We start from the raw sequence: 16,090 nt of genomic DNA, 5'->3' as shown, positions 1-16,090 counted from the left end.
TTTTCTTCAATAAAACAAAAAACACAAAAAACCTTTGGAGAGAGAGAGAGAGAGAGAGAGAGAGAGAGAGAGAGAGATTACATAAATCAAGGAATCCAATAAGTTCTTAAGAAAAAAAGGTTTCTGACTGGACAACCTTAAAACCATGAACAACCTGTTCAGACCCCATCCCAACTGGTACCAAATCCGTTCTTCAAAATAAAACAAAAACTATCCAAGCAGATTTTTTTTTAGGGTGCTCACCACCCTCCACTCCCTTTGCTGCTTGGTGCTCCCTTGTTCCAACCTCCAGTTTGAGCATTGCTTGCACCTGCATCTTCATTCCAACCACCTCCTCCCGTTGTCTGATGAGCTGCTTCTGTTTTCCAACCCCCGCTTTTAGCATTGCTCCCCTCCCCATCATTAGCAGAGCTACTAGTTCCTTTGTTCCAACCCCAGGACTGAGCATCAGTGCCATCACTCTCTACTGCTGCCTTTGACTGCTTCCACCCTGATCCTGAATTCCAACCTCCAGCTTTGTTGTTCCCCCCACTGCTTCCTTTAGACGCACTAGTTCCCGGAGTCCAACCAGTGTTCTGTGCAGCTTCTTCACCAGCAGCTGAATGACTCCAGCTGGACCCTCCACCGCATGTATTTGATGGTTTCCATTTATTTTCAGTATCCTTGCCTCCTCCGGCTTCATTATTCACAGCACTCCCTTTGTTCCAACCGCCCCCTTCAGCATTACTCCCACCAGCATCTTTATCCCACGAGGCTGGTTGGCTCCATCCAGACTTCTGGCTACCCCAACCACCAGGTTGACTTTCATTCAGACCATTTTCTTTAGCTGAACCAGTTCCCGAACCCCAACTCTGCCAATTGCCCTTGTCACCACCTCCTTGGTTCCAAGAGACTGCCACGTCATTACCTTTCCAATCCTCAGTGTTACTGTTAGGCCCTTTGTTCCATCCAAAAGATTTGCCCTCACCAGTCTCATTTCTATTGTTCCAGCCACCACCCGGATCCCTCCTTCCTCGACCTCTACCACCAAAGCCTCCTCTGTCTGAACTACCTCTCCCACCGAAGCCACCTCTTTCAGAACTGCCTCTACCCCCAAAGCCACCCCTGTCAGAACTGCCTCTACCCCCAAAGCCTCCCCTGTCAGAACTGCCCCTACCCCCAAAGCCACCTCTACGGCCAAAACCGCCCCCGTCAGAGCCACCTCTGCCCCTGAAGCCGCCTCTGTCAGAGTTGCCTCTACCACCCCTCCAATTGTTGCCCCTTCCCCTGTTGTTGGAGCTGTCCAGTCCATAATCATTTCCACCAGCTCCTGACTGGTCACTGCCAAAAGCATTCCCAGAATTCCAACTGCTCTTCTGACTCCAATCGGCTGCTTCGCTGCTTGTACTTTTCCAATTGTTACTCTGACCCCACCCTTTTTCTGATCCGCCTCCTGAAGTGTTTCCACCGTTCCAACCATTTCCTTGGCCGCTGCCGCTTCCCCAACCAGTACCCTGATCCCCAGCATCAGATTTACCCGTGTTCCAACCACTGCACCGAGACCCACTCCCAGCTGGTTCTTCATTCCATCCAGAACCAGAACCCCCATCGGATGATTTGGATGAATTCCACTTGCCGCCTCCACTGTGCCAACCAGATGATTGATTACCAGCATTAGCTTTGTCAGCATCCTGCTGCTCAGTTTGATTATTGTTCCAGCTTGACTTATGTCCCCAAGAAGATTTTGCACTGGTCCATTTATTTCCATTTTCAACCATACCAGATGGTCCATCCCTAGCAGCACTCATTCCACTTCCCCAACCAGCACCCTGGTTCCCAACAGTAGCTTTACCTGCATTCCAACTATTTTGCTGAGACTCACTTCCACCAGATTCTTCATTTTTAGCAGATCCCTTATTCCATCCAGAAGCAGAACCCCCATCGGATGATTTGGATGAATTCCACTTGCCACCTCCACTGTGCCAGCCAGATGATTGATTACCAGCATTAGCTTTGTCAGCATCCTGCAGCTCAGTTTGATTATTGTTCCAACTTGACTTATGTCCCCCAGAAGATTTTGCACTGGTCCATTTATTTCCATTTTCAACCATACCAGATGGTCCATCCCTAGCAGCACTCGTTCCACTTCCCGAACCAGCACCCAGGTTCCCAACAGTAGCTTTACCTGCATTCCAACTATTTTGCTGAGACCCACTTCCACCAGATTCTTCATTTGCAGCAGATCCTTTATTCCATCCAGAAGCAGAACCCCCATCGGATGATTTGGATGAATTCCACTTGCCGCCTCCACTGTGCCAACCAGATGATTGATTACCAGCATTAGCTTTGTCAGCATCCTGCTGCTCAGTTTGATTATTGTTCCAGCTTGACTTGTGTCCCCCAGAAGATTTTGCACTGGTCCATTTATTTCCATTTTCAACCATACCAGGTGGTCCATCCCTAGCAGCACTCGTTCCACTTCCCCAACCAGCACCCTGGTTCCCAACAGTAGCTTTACCTGCATTCCAACTATTTTGCTGAGACCCACTTCCACCAGATTCTTCATTTGCAGCAGATCCTTTATTCCATCCAGAAGCAGAACCCCCATCAGATGATTTGGATGAATTCCACTTGCTGCCTCCACCGTGCCAACCCGAAGATTGATTACCTGCATTAGTTTTGACACCATCCTGATGCTCAGTTTGATTATTATTCCAACTTGATTCACATCCACCAGAGGGTTTTGTGTTGGTCCATTTATCTCCAACTTTGCTCCAGCTACTTCCCCCTCCTTCACTGGAGGCACTTGGCTTGTTCCAATCATCATCTTTCTGATCTCCATCAAAACCTTTGCCTTGACTCCAACCACCTACCTGATTGCTGTTCCAAGTTGATGGCTTCCCCAAGCCTGCTCCATCACCTGACCAATTATTTTCTTGACCACCCTTGTTCCAACCAGAAGATTGATCCTGACCAAATGATCTTCCTCTGCCAAATTGATCTCTACCTCCTCGGGCACCTCCTCTTCCCCTTCTCCCACCTCCTGACCCACGACCCCCATCAAGTTGTTTTGGCCTCTCCCACGTATTTTGCTGATCTGTATCATTTTTATCCCCCGTCTGTCCTTTATTCCAACCACTGAATCCTCTATCCCCACCAAAACTCTTTGATCCACCCCAGTCATTGTTTTGGTTCCCTCTCCCTTTAAACTCATCTTCTGCATTGACTTCAGCTTTATTACAAGATCCCCCATCCTGTTTCTTCCAAGAGGATCCCCCATCTTGTTTATTCCATGAATCATTATTCTGATTCCCCCATCTGGCTGCATCTTCGCCAACACTCTTGGAGCCACCCCAATTCTCCTTCTGACTTCCATTCACACTCTTGTCTCTATTCCAGCCACTTGACTGAACTATATTTTCCGACCCTCGTGCAGACCAGCCCTCACCTGCACTAGCGCAGCTTCCAGACGTATTCTCTGATGGAGCCATTGGATTACCCCAATCTGCTTTGCTTCCATTCGAAGCATCTTTGCAGCCCCACTTTTCTGCTGCTTTGCCCCATGAATCTTCTTGAAGCTCCTTACCAATGCCTTTATATTTGGACTCCACAGCTTTGCCCCAGGTAAATCCATCACCTCCACCATCTTCTCGCTCATCTACAGAGCCTGCTTCAACTATATTCTTTCCCTTCCCCCAAGAGTCCAGCTGGTTCTTCCCAGCAGCTTCACTATTCCAACTTCCAGTTGGATTCACAGATACACTCTTCCCTCTATCCCATGACGACTCTGATTTTTTCCGACTATTTTCATGATTACCAGTGACATCTTTGGAAGAAGCTTGGTTCCAGGAGTCTCCACTTTGTACCCAGCCTCCAGCTTGATCACTTTCAACAGAAGCTTTAACATCAGCTATTGCAGCACCCCATGGTGAATCCTGATTTTGAGTTATTTTCCTTTCCCAAGCATCATCCCCTGCATCTTCACATTATACAGAACAAATGTAATATGCATAAATGTTGTGCATATACATACACATGGCTTATTCGGTGACATGGCACCTTCCCATACCTTTATTGGAATCATTGTCTACAGAACCAAGAGGATTTGCAGAACTGGAATCTGGTTGAAGCTGAAACCAACAAAGACATGGAATTAAAATTTTCATTGTGGAAGAAAAAAGAATTGATTGGGGGGAGGGGGGAGGGGAGTAGCTGGGAGGAAGCTAAACTATGAATCAAATCTGAACGAACCGAAAAGCTTGCAGTGGGGAAACTAGGCCAAGAGCTCCTGCATGGAAGTGCTTCCAGATTAAGAAAAAGGTAACAAACAACAAATAAATAGAAACAAGCATACAAAAAATTATAATATTACAGCTCAAGAATAGGTACCAGCCATCATAATTCAATATTCAAGAATTGGCAACAGATATTACATCTAATAATACTATCACAACTCCAGAACAAGCACCCACAATCAGTATCAATCAAAAAATGGAAGATACAGTCAGATGGTCAGGTGGCAAAAACTGTGTTTTCCTGTATAAAATAAGTTACAACCATAACAGTGGAGCAAGGACCATCAGTTTCCCTGGGAAAGCTGTGTGGAGAGCTAATGTTCCAAAAACTGTTGCTTTGTCTTCATTGGGAGGCAGCTTGAAAGGCTACTTAAATGGGACAACCTTAATAAGTCATCTTAGGTAACTGGTACTATACATGTAAGGAGACACAAGAGCTTGAACCATCTCCTACTTCACTACTATGTACCTAGAGAGCTGTGGGGCCTGACTTGGCAATGGCTCAATATTGCATGTTTTGTGCCAAATAGTTTTTGTTTCACAGCAGAAAGGAAGGGCATTGACCACAGCTCAAGGAAAGTTAGAATTAGATCAAAACCAGGCATATTCAATTGAAGATTTATGGCAGTTTCATCAGTGACATGAACCACCACAAATAGATGTTACCAGCATTCTTCATTTCTTCTATTGAACATATATTTTTATGACTTCTATTGACCACTTATTCAAGTGGGCTCGTGTATTCAATTAATAAGTACAAATCATAAAGAAAATGCTTGGTTTTTCAACACATGAATAAGCAATTTGACAGCCGCAAAATGTTGCAAGATGACTCATCCAGTGACCTACAAGAGATACTTCACTCTGTTCATAAGCCAATATACTATATGTCCACAAGTATCATCTAGCATCAATAACTAATTGGATCATGGATTTTACCTTTCAGCAGACAGCCCTCCAGCATTCCACCCATCACTCTCTGCTGGTTTTCCCGCTCCCTCCATCCAATCTTCCAAATAAAACAAGCATGACAAATCATCATAACATTAAGCATTGCCACAGCATCCAAAAAAAACAAGTAAATAAAAATTAATAAAAAATCCTTCATTTGTGTTTTCAAAATTGCATTAAACTTAAGCCATTCCCGTACTGCTATCTCACGCTGGATGCTAAAATAATTTCTGCAGCATACATCAGGTATCATCCCATGCTTCCTCAATGCAGGGAACACCAAAATGATACTCTTTATTAAAAAAGAAGAAGGGGAAGAAGTAGTGTCTCATTATCAGAATAAAAAAGATATTTTATATAAAACACACATACACAAGCATTTTTGTGTGTGTGCACGTATAGATGGATAAATGCATGCACATATGAAACTTCTACCTGCTGAGCAACCATGTGTTCCAAGGAAGTCAAATGCTTTCATAGTACTGGACTCTGGATCCTCGCTTTGTGAGAGGAAAACCAATAGTGTCAGAACAATTTCCACATATCATTACAAACAATAAATTGAAAACCAGTAGATCTGATCTGATAGAAAGATACCTCAGCGAAATGGCAGATTTCTTTTCCCTGACCTCAGAAAGATCCTCACATTTAACTACAAAAAATAAAAATAAAAATAAAAATTGAAAAGAGTAACAGGAATTTACCTACCATTATATAAAATAAAGCATGAGCTATTATCAACAAACCTGTAAGAACCTTATGTCGAGAATCAAGCTTCACCGTAACATCAGAACGACGTACTGCCAATACACGACAGATGTACCCTTTTAGAGGACCCACTTTGATTCTCAATGTTTGACCCACAGAGAATATTCCATCTTTATCTCCTCGGTTGACTGCATTTAATTCATAATTAGTAAGGAAACAGAGAGATTGGTATTTAGAGCAAATAGCCATATATACATACAGTCACGATTATTTTCCCTTGCTTGCCATGGATTTTTAGGTGACAAAGGAGATTTAGGAGATGATGGAAAATCATCAAAAGCTGGGAGACCTGACGATTCACCACCCTGAATTAAGAATGAAGTGGGAAAGAGAGATAGACACAACAAAAACTGAATAACATCAGAAACCAAACTCAGATATACGGTGAAGACTTTTTTGGGGGAAGGGGGTGAAGGTATTGCTATGCCTTGCAACCTTTTCATTGCATGCACCACCAGAACGCTTAACTTTCTGACACATCTGAGATCTAGAGCAGAAATAACCACTATTTTCCATCTCGCTTTCATCATATAAAAAGATAGTACCTCTGTAGATTTGCTTGACAATCCCTTGCCTACCCTGCAAAGTAAAGAGAAATTGGAATCAATACTTACAATTCATTAAATGCAGATACATTTGATTTCAGTACATTGCAATGAAATCATACTCCAAATTGGAATTTAGAGCCAAACCTTAGATGGACCTTCCAAGACCTTGACAGTATCATTGATGGATATGATCTTCATATGCTGATCTAATGCAGTAAATTTCTTATCAAAGGGCACATTCTTCAACTCACGCAGATCAACAGTCACCGTTACTGGTCCTTCAGAACCCTCTTTTAGAATCTAGAACAATGAGCTACAAGTTAGTAGCCAGTAAAACTAAATGAAACAAATCATAATCTACATACCTTGTACTTATTGTCTTTATCCACGCCCAAGATAACACCAAAATCCTTCCGGCTGCAACACCAAAGATAATTAGTGCAAAGAACAAATTAGCATATCGATAAAGCACCGAAAATGCTACATAATATGTCTATTCTAGGCTTACCCAAAGCACACAAGATCATCCACCTCAAAATTGTTCTCCATACTAGACCCTGATGTGCCCTCACCTTTCCCACCTTTCCCACCCCCTTTGCTTCCACCCCCTTTCTCACTCTTCAAATTCATAAAGCGGCAGCGTTTTTTCCTTTGTTCACCATAAATCTGTGTAAGCCACTCCACATTTTCAGACTCATCATTCTTGGAAGGTGTAAACTTTTGAAGCTCTTCTTCCAAAGGCACAACACCCCAGCAGGTTAATGAATCAATGGAGACTTTCTTGTATAAATATCCATCCTTAAGCATCAGACCGTCAAGAATCTCAAAATGCTTGCCAGTATCGCGATCACGACGGTAATGAATGAGAGGCCGGAACTCCCTACAAAGTTGAGATTTTTCAGAAAGAGAAGTGTAAAAACTGCAACATCAAACACAAGAAAAAAGATATGATATTATTCATATTACTCAAGTTCACTTGAGCTGATCAATCTCGGAGCTGGCGTAGCAATTTTCTTCAAACTAACCCCCCAACCCTACAATTGTATTTCAATGGGATATCATTTTCATGAATGAAATAATTGAATCCATTAGAGCATATCTACATACACTGACATTATAAATAAACAAAGTAATATTTGAAGATCCCACAAGCTCCTACAAAAAGAAGTTTCAAGATAAATAAGCAGCTACAGGGCATTAATAGACATCACAATTGGGCACAGTTTTATAAAAAGCATGATCAAAAAAAGTCAGTACATACACCAAAGCTTTAACATAAATAAATAGAGCAAGCATCCCTTCAGAACTGATTGTAAGGTGTAATAAATTAAATCATGTAACTGCAAATAAACCAACACACACCATAAAACTAACATGTTGACTTCCAGATCTTAACCTAAATTTTGGAAATCATGAACCCATACTAATTAATGCTTCCCTATAATTAGCAGTTAATGCCAGTGATTCGAATAGATAATTGTATCTTAATACAGCCATATTTTTTACAATGTAGAAATAACCCTCCAAAACAAAAAATTCGGGGAATAAAGACAGATTTTTTACACTTGGAAGATCTTAACAAAATTTGAACTTCAACCCTTTAATGGTAAAAAATGTGCCCAGAATGCTCTCTCCCCAGAAGGGAGTCCAACCCTGCGTATGATTATGAGGGACAAGGAGGTTAGTCACTGGACCTAAGGCTCATACTCAAAATTCATTTACTTGTCATTCTAATAAGGCAACCATAGGACCAGTATACAGTGGTTTGAGTTGGAAGTATAGGAATGCAAACACGTATTTTGGTGATAGGGAAAACAAAAACAATTTTTAACATAATAAAATCCAGCTAAAAATGGAGGCAACAATATCAGTACAGCTCATTTACACTTTACAAAACTCAAATTGTGGTTCTACAATTATATTACCTCCCAAATAGCTCCAAGAAAAATTATTAGGAATACTACAAATTTGAAGGAGGGAGAAGATTGGTGGTGTTGATTTTTTTTTTTTTTTGGGCGGGGGGGGGGGAGGATTGTGGCCGCTGAGGAGATAAGAGGAGAGAGAAAAACAGCAGAACAAAAAAAATTACCAAAATATAACTTTCATGGGTCATATAGAAATTTATGATTTTAGCTGAAAATACATTACAACATCAAGTTTAAATTTATCTAGCCTCTGCAACTGCATAAAAAGGACATCACGAGTAAAATTGAAGCAAATACAATAGGATAGCCAAAAGGCATAAGATCACATCAAAGAGAAAAGGCCCAATAACCATTGCTAACAAACCAACATAAAAATGTAACCCACTAAGCTATCACTAGGCCTTAGTTGAGCTGTTTTAGGAATTAGGAATGGATGGTTTGTGCATAGGCGTGCTCACTAACACGAAAATATTCAGGGTCTCAAAACCTGGACCACTGACCATCCCAATAAACTTATTGGGTTGGTTTAAACTTTAGACTGGTCAGTTTGGTAGGTCAATCCTGTGACATCACCACAACATACGACATAACTATTGAATCATTCATCTATGTTTGCGTGCGTTCAAATAAAAATAACATTTTATTAAAGTGTATATTGACTTAATGTTTTGGACAGAACAAAAAACCATGCAAAAGTGATAAACCACATTATATAGTATTCAAATACAATGCATACCCTCATATAACTAAAACTGAAGCACATCCTTGCTCACCGTTCTGTGCTGGGGGTATAAGGTTCGAGCCCTTTGTCTTTCACAGTTTCAGTGATGAATGGGTCAACTCACCTGGCTGACTGGGTCTGGCCAGTTTACGCCCGGTGGCACCGCGTTGACCCCAGTTCAGCACAATTTGGGTTTCATCCTGAACACAGACCGGCCAAGCAACCAGTTCCCGTCAACCCAGTCCAGGCAGCCAGTACAGACCAGCTTTCAGCAAAGATAATATTCCAGTTCTTTGGAAATTTTTTTAATATTCAAGGAAGCTATTAAAAAAAATTAAATAAAAACTCAATAGCTAATTTTCCAGTTCTCCAAATTTATGATAACTTAGGAGAACTTATTTTATATGTTCTCCACATTTTTTCCAAGTTTATTTCTCAAGTTTACTCCAAGCCAAGGTGCCATCATCCATCGTCATTGACATCATCCAGAAACCATAGGTATTATCCACCAACAACTGGCATTGTCATCACCACACTGCTGCCACCACCACACACCACCATCATTGCCACCGTTACTGCCATAACAACACACCAGGGATGAAAACTGGAAAGGGAAAACGGGAAATGTTTTCCACAACTAAACAGGCCCAATAACTCTCATGCCTCGCTAAACTACCACTCGAACCCAAATAAATTAAGCTATTAGAAAATAAGTAGAACAATGTACGATGCATGTCCATTATAGCTAATAGCTTAATTTATTTGGTTCACAAAAAGGAATAGCCATTCTATTTACACTCCCACATAGGGCTGTGCAATCAGTCAATACTGTGAATTTGGTGAATTAACCTCATGCCTCACTAAACTACCACTCGAACCCAAATAAATTAAGCTATTAGAAAGTAAGTTGAACAATGTACAATGCATGTCCATCATAGCTAATAGCTTAATTTATTTGGTTCACAAAAAAGGAATAGCCATTCTGTTTTCACTCCTACGTAGGGCTCTGCAATCAGTCGGTGCCATGAATTTGGTGAATTAACCAAATTCACCAAAAATTTTCAGTTGACCATATCCCTTAACCCAAAACAAACTGAATGCCCCAAACCCTCATCCAACCGAATATTATTTCAGTTAATTTGGTTAACCAAAATTATGATGCATTTCAAATTTACGTACATATTTTTACATATAATGCAAATAAATATATTAGATTTATTTAAAATATAAATAAATATATTACATCTATATATAACCTAAATATGTAAATATTTATAATATATATTTACCTATGTACATAAACATTTAAAATTTATATGTTAATATATATACACACACTAAGTGTAGGTTAATTCGGTTAACATAAAAAATAAAAATAAAATAAATAAATAAATAAAGTCTTAAACTGAAATGATCACCGAACACTGACATTTTTAAAAAACTAAACCAACCGAACTAACTGAAATTCATCAAACCAATTTAACCGAACTTTGGTTCAGATGGTGAATTCAGTTTTCACTGAATACTCCTCAGCCCTACTCCCATGTTAGCACATGCATTCTGGATGTAACAGTGTTACAGTTTCCATTTTCCCTTACTACCTTATTTTTGTTCTGATAGGAGTGCACTCATCATCTTCATTATTTTATTATTATAACATTATCTTTATATATCTTATTTTTTATATCGTCATACATCATTCTATATCAATCTATACATGTGCCTTGCGTCTGTGCCATGTGTGTGTGCCTCTGAGAGAGAGAGAGAGAGAGACGTATAAAGTAAATCATATTACAAATTTTTCAGCAATTGCTCGCAAATTGATTCTGGGGATCAGCTTTATTGTTGCTCGTTTTCGCGCATCATTCACAGCCACAACCTACACAGATAAAATGACACGGAAGATAAAGGAATTAAAAATAATTAAGGATTATCAAGATCCAACCAAGGAACCATCATACCTGTGCTAGATCTCCCTTGTATTTTCCATTCTTCACTCGAGCCCACATGCCCTCAGAAACTTCATTGTATTTGCTTCGGACCGAGAGCAAATGGGAAATTTCATTTTTTGGAACTGGTGCCAACCGACTAGAATATATGCTACAAAGTCCTTTGCATGCCTGAATTTAAAATTGTACACTTTTAACATTAGCTACTCAAAATATTATTGAAAGTAGTGGCAGTAATACATGCTAATAATAAAAACAAAAACAAAGCAAAAAGCACCTCATTAACATCAGATTGCTTATCAGCTTCAATATAAATAAAGCCTTTTACATGTTCAACAGCAAATGCAGAAATTATCTGCAGTTTCGTTCCCAATGACTGCAAATCAATGTACTTCTGCATAAGGCAGAAAGCAGAATGCCTCTCTCGTCCAACCTACAACGATGAAGCTTCCTCAGGAAAACACAAAGGAAAAGAAGAGGGCAGAAGATTGGTTAGGGAAGCAATTTCAAAATTTCCATATACCATGCATTTGACTTTCCATATAGTTGGATCCTTCGCAGAAGGCATAAGAAAGTTTCTATCAATTGATCTTTTAGAATCATTCTCATCATCGGCATACGTAACAAGTCCTGAACCACTCTTATATCGCTCTTCCAATGCTCTTTCAAATTCATCTACAGTCAGCTCCTCTTCTTTTGGCAAAAATGGAAGGTTTTGAGCTTTTCCAGTTTCATTCTTCTCTTTCACATCCATGTCAAACTCTTCTTCGAAAAAATCTGTCCCGGTATTCAAAATATCGAAATGTTTCAAAAACAATGCCACATTAGTTAACACTAATAGAGTAAGTGTTACTATTTCATATAGTAAAGAATCACAGCAACAGCACAACCATGGTACAGGCAAGAGATTAGAATAACAAATCTAAAAACCTAAGAACTCGTGTAACAGAAACAAATATTTAAAGAAAGCCCAACCATAACACAAAACCCCTTTGGAAGGCCATAAAAAACTCAAAGATAAAACTATGGCTACATTGACAGGCACATGATTACCCAACTTCAGAAATCATTGGGCAAAAATAAATTGATTTCATCATGTTGTAAGAAAAGCACAAAAAACCTTTTCACTACACTAAGCTCTTTTAGAGTGGCCATGATTGCAGGCAGTATCAAGTGATTTCATCATGTTGTAAGAAAAGCACAAAAAAAAATTTCACTACACTAAGCTCTTTTAGAGTGGCCATGATTGCAGGCAGTATCAACTGTAGTAGAACAAAATCCATTGGAAAAATGCATCAAATAGCAAACTTGTTACAAATTAAGTTATAAGAAGAAACAAAATGATAATCAGATTCTCATTCTTTTTCTCAGTGGAAACAAAATCACATAGACAAGGTGTTGCAATTACGACACAGCTGGTGTTGGGACTTCACCAATTGTGCACATGCATGCTCATCTCAAATAGAATGCTTATCAAGAATGAAAGCAAGATGTAGCATAAAGCCACGAGTTTGGTCTAATCAGAATATCAATATTGCTAGAATGTTAATAATTTCCATTATCTAAAGTTATTCATATAGACAGCAACAACATGCCTTAGATGGTTTGTTCAGCTTACATGATGTGGAGGCCTGCCCGTATTGGTCACTCCTCCTAAAATATTATTAGTTTTTTATATCTATAGATATGCAATTTTGAGATAAGCAGCTTTAACATACTTTTGAGATGGTACACTCAAAAACAAATGCCCCTATTGTCCTACAAGCTTTTTCCCTTCCATAGACTCACCCTTCACGGCATGGAGTATGGTCCATATAGTTATAGGCACCCCTAAGTGTTGTGTGCCACATCACAAATCATGTGATGCACTGATGCCATTTAATCTCATATTATATGTTATTATGCAACGTACTTTCCATTTTTTTGCTAACAGTATGAAATGCACACCATCAGAAAAAGCTTAAACATATAAAGTAATTTTAACATGTTGAACAGCACTCATTTGGATATAAGAATTGCATACCCATACACAAGGCTTGCCATTAACGAGTCTAGAACCAAAATCTATTTGATGCCACCTAAGAAATTTATGCCATGTACTTGATTTTAGATGATAAAAATAAACCAAATGATTTACCGTTTATTTTAAAATAGGCCACACTTTTTAAACCTTTATTTTATTTTATTTTTTGTGTTTTAGGGGAGGGTGTAGGTTCAGGTTTCAGCAATGTCAAGGTAAATAACTGTAAATACAAGGATACAATGCGTCTATCTTCTTACAATGACAACCCCAACTGATCATGACCCAGCTGGTAGTACTTGCAAATTGCAATATCACCATATCAGACATGAGTAAAGGCCCCCTAGGCTCATTAAGGGCAATGCTTGGGGGCATACAAATTACGCTAGCTTAAAACAATTAAGCACCTAATATTGTGTAAATGGGATTACAAGAAAGGATCAGCCACCATCAGTTACAAGGTACCATGAAGGAGTAAAGGGACCTCAAAATGATCTTGAAATTTATAAATGCTCACAATTCTTAAGCAAAAATAATCACAGAAGGAACATCTCAGAATGATTTGAACATGCCAACTTCATGGAAAACCAAATGTTCAAGTGGCCTTAGGATTTTATTTCTTGGCAGCAAGATTCTCTATTTTATTCTTTCATGTCTACTATCCCAGCTTAATACATTCTACATAATCTTTAATATACAAAGTGATGATATCTTAAAACCTTTGGTGTTAGGGCATGTCATAATAATAAGATATGCAGTGTCAAAGCAAGAAAACCTTAGAATGAGAGTATATGTTGATGCATGATTGTTCGACAAAATGATGTGAAAACCAGCAACAAAATAACAGTTAAGCATGAAATCAGGTGCATGTCATAGAAATTGATGGCCATAATTGTTTGCTAACAATTCATGAGTTAAATGACTGACATCATGATCATATAAAATCTTTAACTAGTATTAGATGGCCAAAAAATGAGTGCTACAAGAAAATAGCACCCCAAAAAAAAAAAGCACCATCTAGATCCCTATTGTCATGATCAGGGAATCAATGCATGAAATCTTAAGCCTATGAAATTAATTAAAATAGTATAAAGATATTAAAATTATGGATTATTTTTCCGTAGTACAGTTTTAGGATGGTTGATATCGGTAATAGCATATCACTCAGTGTGTTTGCAAGGGAATTAGTGACATACCAAAAAATGGCATCCATTTTTTTCAAACTCTTTCTCCAACAGAAAAACTAAGAGACTGCAGTAACAGAAGCTAAAATTCATCCGCTGGTTCTAAGGCCACTAGGTTAACGTGTCAGTCACTGCATGATGCATTTTTGCACACAATCCTCAAGAAACTTGTGTAAACAAATCTATTAAAAATAAAAACACACTTTTGGCAAGTAGTATGGAGACAGAAAAGCATTAATAAATACTAAAATCTTTATTCAAAATGCAGCAATTTCTAGCATGAAAAATAAAAATAGAAGCACTGCATGTCAATGAGAATGAAGGAAATAAACAGTCAGTTGCATCTAATAAAGGTCAAGGGTGGAGCCAAACAAAACCATGTCAAAATATCAAAAACTAAGCCAAACCTAATCTGGGTTGAAATGTTGAATAATGCTCATCTAGACAATCCAATACTAGACCCAATTAGTTTCTTTTACCCTCCAAACTGGCATCACAATTTCGCATGGACATACAACAAGCAGGAATAGTTTCAGAGCCTGACGCCTGGTGCCCCCTTGTTTGAACCCAAAAAAAGTTCCTATCCATTCTACCAGAAATTAAAATTTTAACATTTTAAACCCTACATTAAACAAAGGGAAACGATATAAACAAGGACAATAAACCCAAAATAAATTCAATGCATAACAACAGGAAAACTGGAAATGCATCTATCCCATCTTCCCTCAATATGGGCATGCAAACTATAATAAAACTCTATGCTCGATCACCACAAACAAACCCTACTCTTAGACATTTCCAATACTGAACCTGGTTGTACACACGCAACCCAAAACAAGACATTAAAACCCTGCAAGACGGCAACTTCAACCAAGTTACACAATCAACATTGCATTTGGCGATACAAACGAAGATGAACCCCCATTTCTCCCAAAAAAAATGTTCAAAAGTAGATTTCAAAACCCTGCTATTACCCCGGTAATTTTAACAGCAACATCATTTAATCATCCACCTCCATTTTGTCTTAAAATAAGTGTACAACCTGTAATATTTATTACCATCTTCAGATAAACCCTAAAACAAAACCTATGGGGGAAAAATAATCTAAAACCTCGGACATTCATGCAAAATCTGCAAATTCCAGAAAATGAACTAAGAGATACAGCGAATATACCATCACCAATCTCACTATCCTCGCTATCACTGTAGTCATCGACGTCGGCAGAATCCTCGAAGAACTGGAGAACACTCAAGTTCTTCCGCTTGCGACCACCGGATTTGTCGCTGTCATCCCGCTTCCTCTTCCCAACGGAGCCTTTTCCGGCGATTTCCTTGCCCTTCGACGCCATTTCCAGCTACAAATTTCAGGGTTTCACGGCAGAAAACACCAGAACATTGTCGCACGCTGGGGGCGACAGATAGACAGCGGGAGAGCGAGAGAGAGAGAGAGAGAGAGAGAGAGAGAGAGAGAGGGAGGGAGGGAGGGCTGGTCTGATGGAGAGTTTACTGCGGTAAGTGGCTAAGCTGTAATAAGGAACATTTTTATACATGGAACAAATACTGATTTTATAATAATGGCCCACAATTATCCGATATTTAGGTTTGTTTACTGGGGAGAATTGAAAATGAAAAAATATTCTTTAGAATTAAAAATCATAACTTTTTTTTTCTTCGGTAAAATTTGAGTGAGGATAGAAAACGAACCCCGCTTGTTTGGAAAATGAAGAATCTAAAATTTATTGAGAATCAA

General features: G+C 39.1%; 1 protein-coding gene across 2 annotated transcripts; it reads right to left on the bottom strand.

Moving 5' to 3' along the window:
* Nucleotides 1–59: 59 nt before the first annotated feature.
* Nucleotides 60–15,874, bottom strand: LOC131165438 (protein RNA-directed DNA methylation 3). 2 transcript variants are annotated; one of them, XM_058123263.1, is made up of 18 exons: nucleotides 15,515–15,874; nucleotides 11,660–11,913; nucleotides 11,414–11,569; nucleotides 11,149–11,307; nucleotides 10,983–11,066; nucleotides 7,508–7,575; nucleotides 7,050–7,421; nucleotides 6,907–6,958; nucleotides 6,686–6,841; nucleotides 6,429–6,572; nucleotides 6,193–6,298; nucleotides 5,972–6,121; nucleotides 5,823–5,877; nucleotides 5,661–5,725; nucleotides 5,214–5,283; nucleotides 4,231–4,267; nucleotides 4,049–4,109; nucleotides 60–3,958 (listed from the first exon to the last, which is right to left on the bottom strand). In XM_058123263.1, exons 1-18 carry the CDS (start codon nucleotides 15,687–15,689, stop codon nucleotides 240–242), a joined length of 5,883 nt encoding a protein of 1,960 aa, XP_057979246.1. In that variant the 5' UTR covers nucleotides 15,690–15,874; the 3' UTR covers nucleotides 60–239. The 2 variants fall into 2 exon arrangements, with proteins under 2 accessions (XP_057979246.1, XP_057979247.1); XM_058123264.1 differs by having other exon boundaries at nucleotides 60–3,952; nucleotides 15,515–15,857.
* Between the last annotated feature and the right edge of the window lie 216 nt (nucleotides 15,875–16,090).

This window comes from Malania oleifera, chromosome 10 (genome assembly GCF_029873635.1).
Source record: "Malania oleifera isolate guangnan ecotype guangnan chromosome 10, ASM2987363v1, whole genome shotgun sequence".
Lineage (NCBI taxonomy): Eukaryota > Viridiplantae > Streptophyta > Magnoliopsida > Santalales > Ximeniaceae > Malania > Malania oleifera.
This window is presented reverse-complemented; position numbering and strand designations above follow the sequence as displayed.

What these genes read in the sequence shown, in the direction of transcription:
- LOC131165438 (XM_058123263.1), bottom strand. Translation starts at nt 15,689, where the DNA reads ATGGCGTCGAAGGGCAAGGAAATCGCCGGAAAAGGCTCCGTTGGGAAG. An exon ending in GGATAGTGAGATTGGTGATG is followed by an intron (nt 11,914 to 15,514) that starts GTATATTCGCTG and finishes ATACCGGGACAG; the next exon opens with ATTTTTTCGAAGAAGAGTTT. An exon ending in GATGATCTTGTGTGCTTTGG is followed by an intron (nt 6,959 to 7,049) that starts GTAAGCCTAGAA and finishes TTGGTGTTGCAG; the next exon opens with CCGGAAGGATTTTGGTGTTA.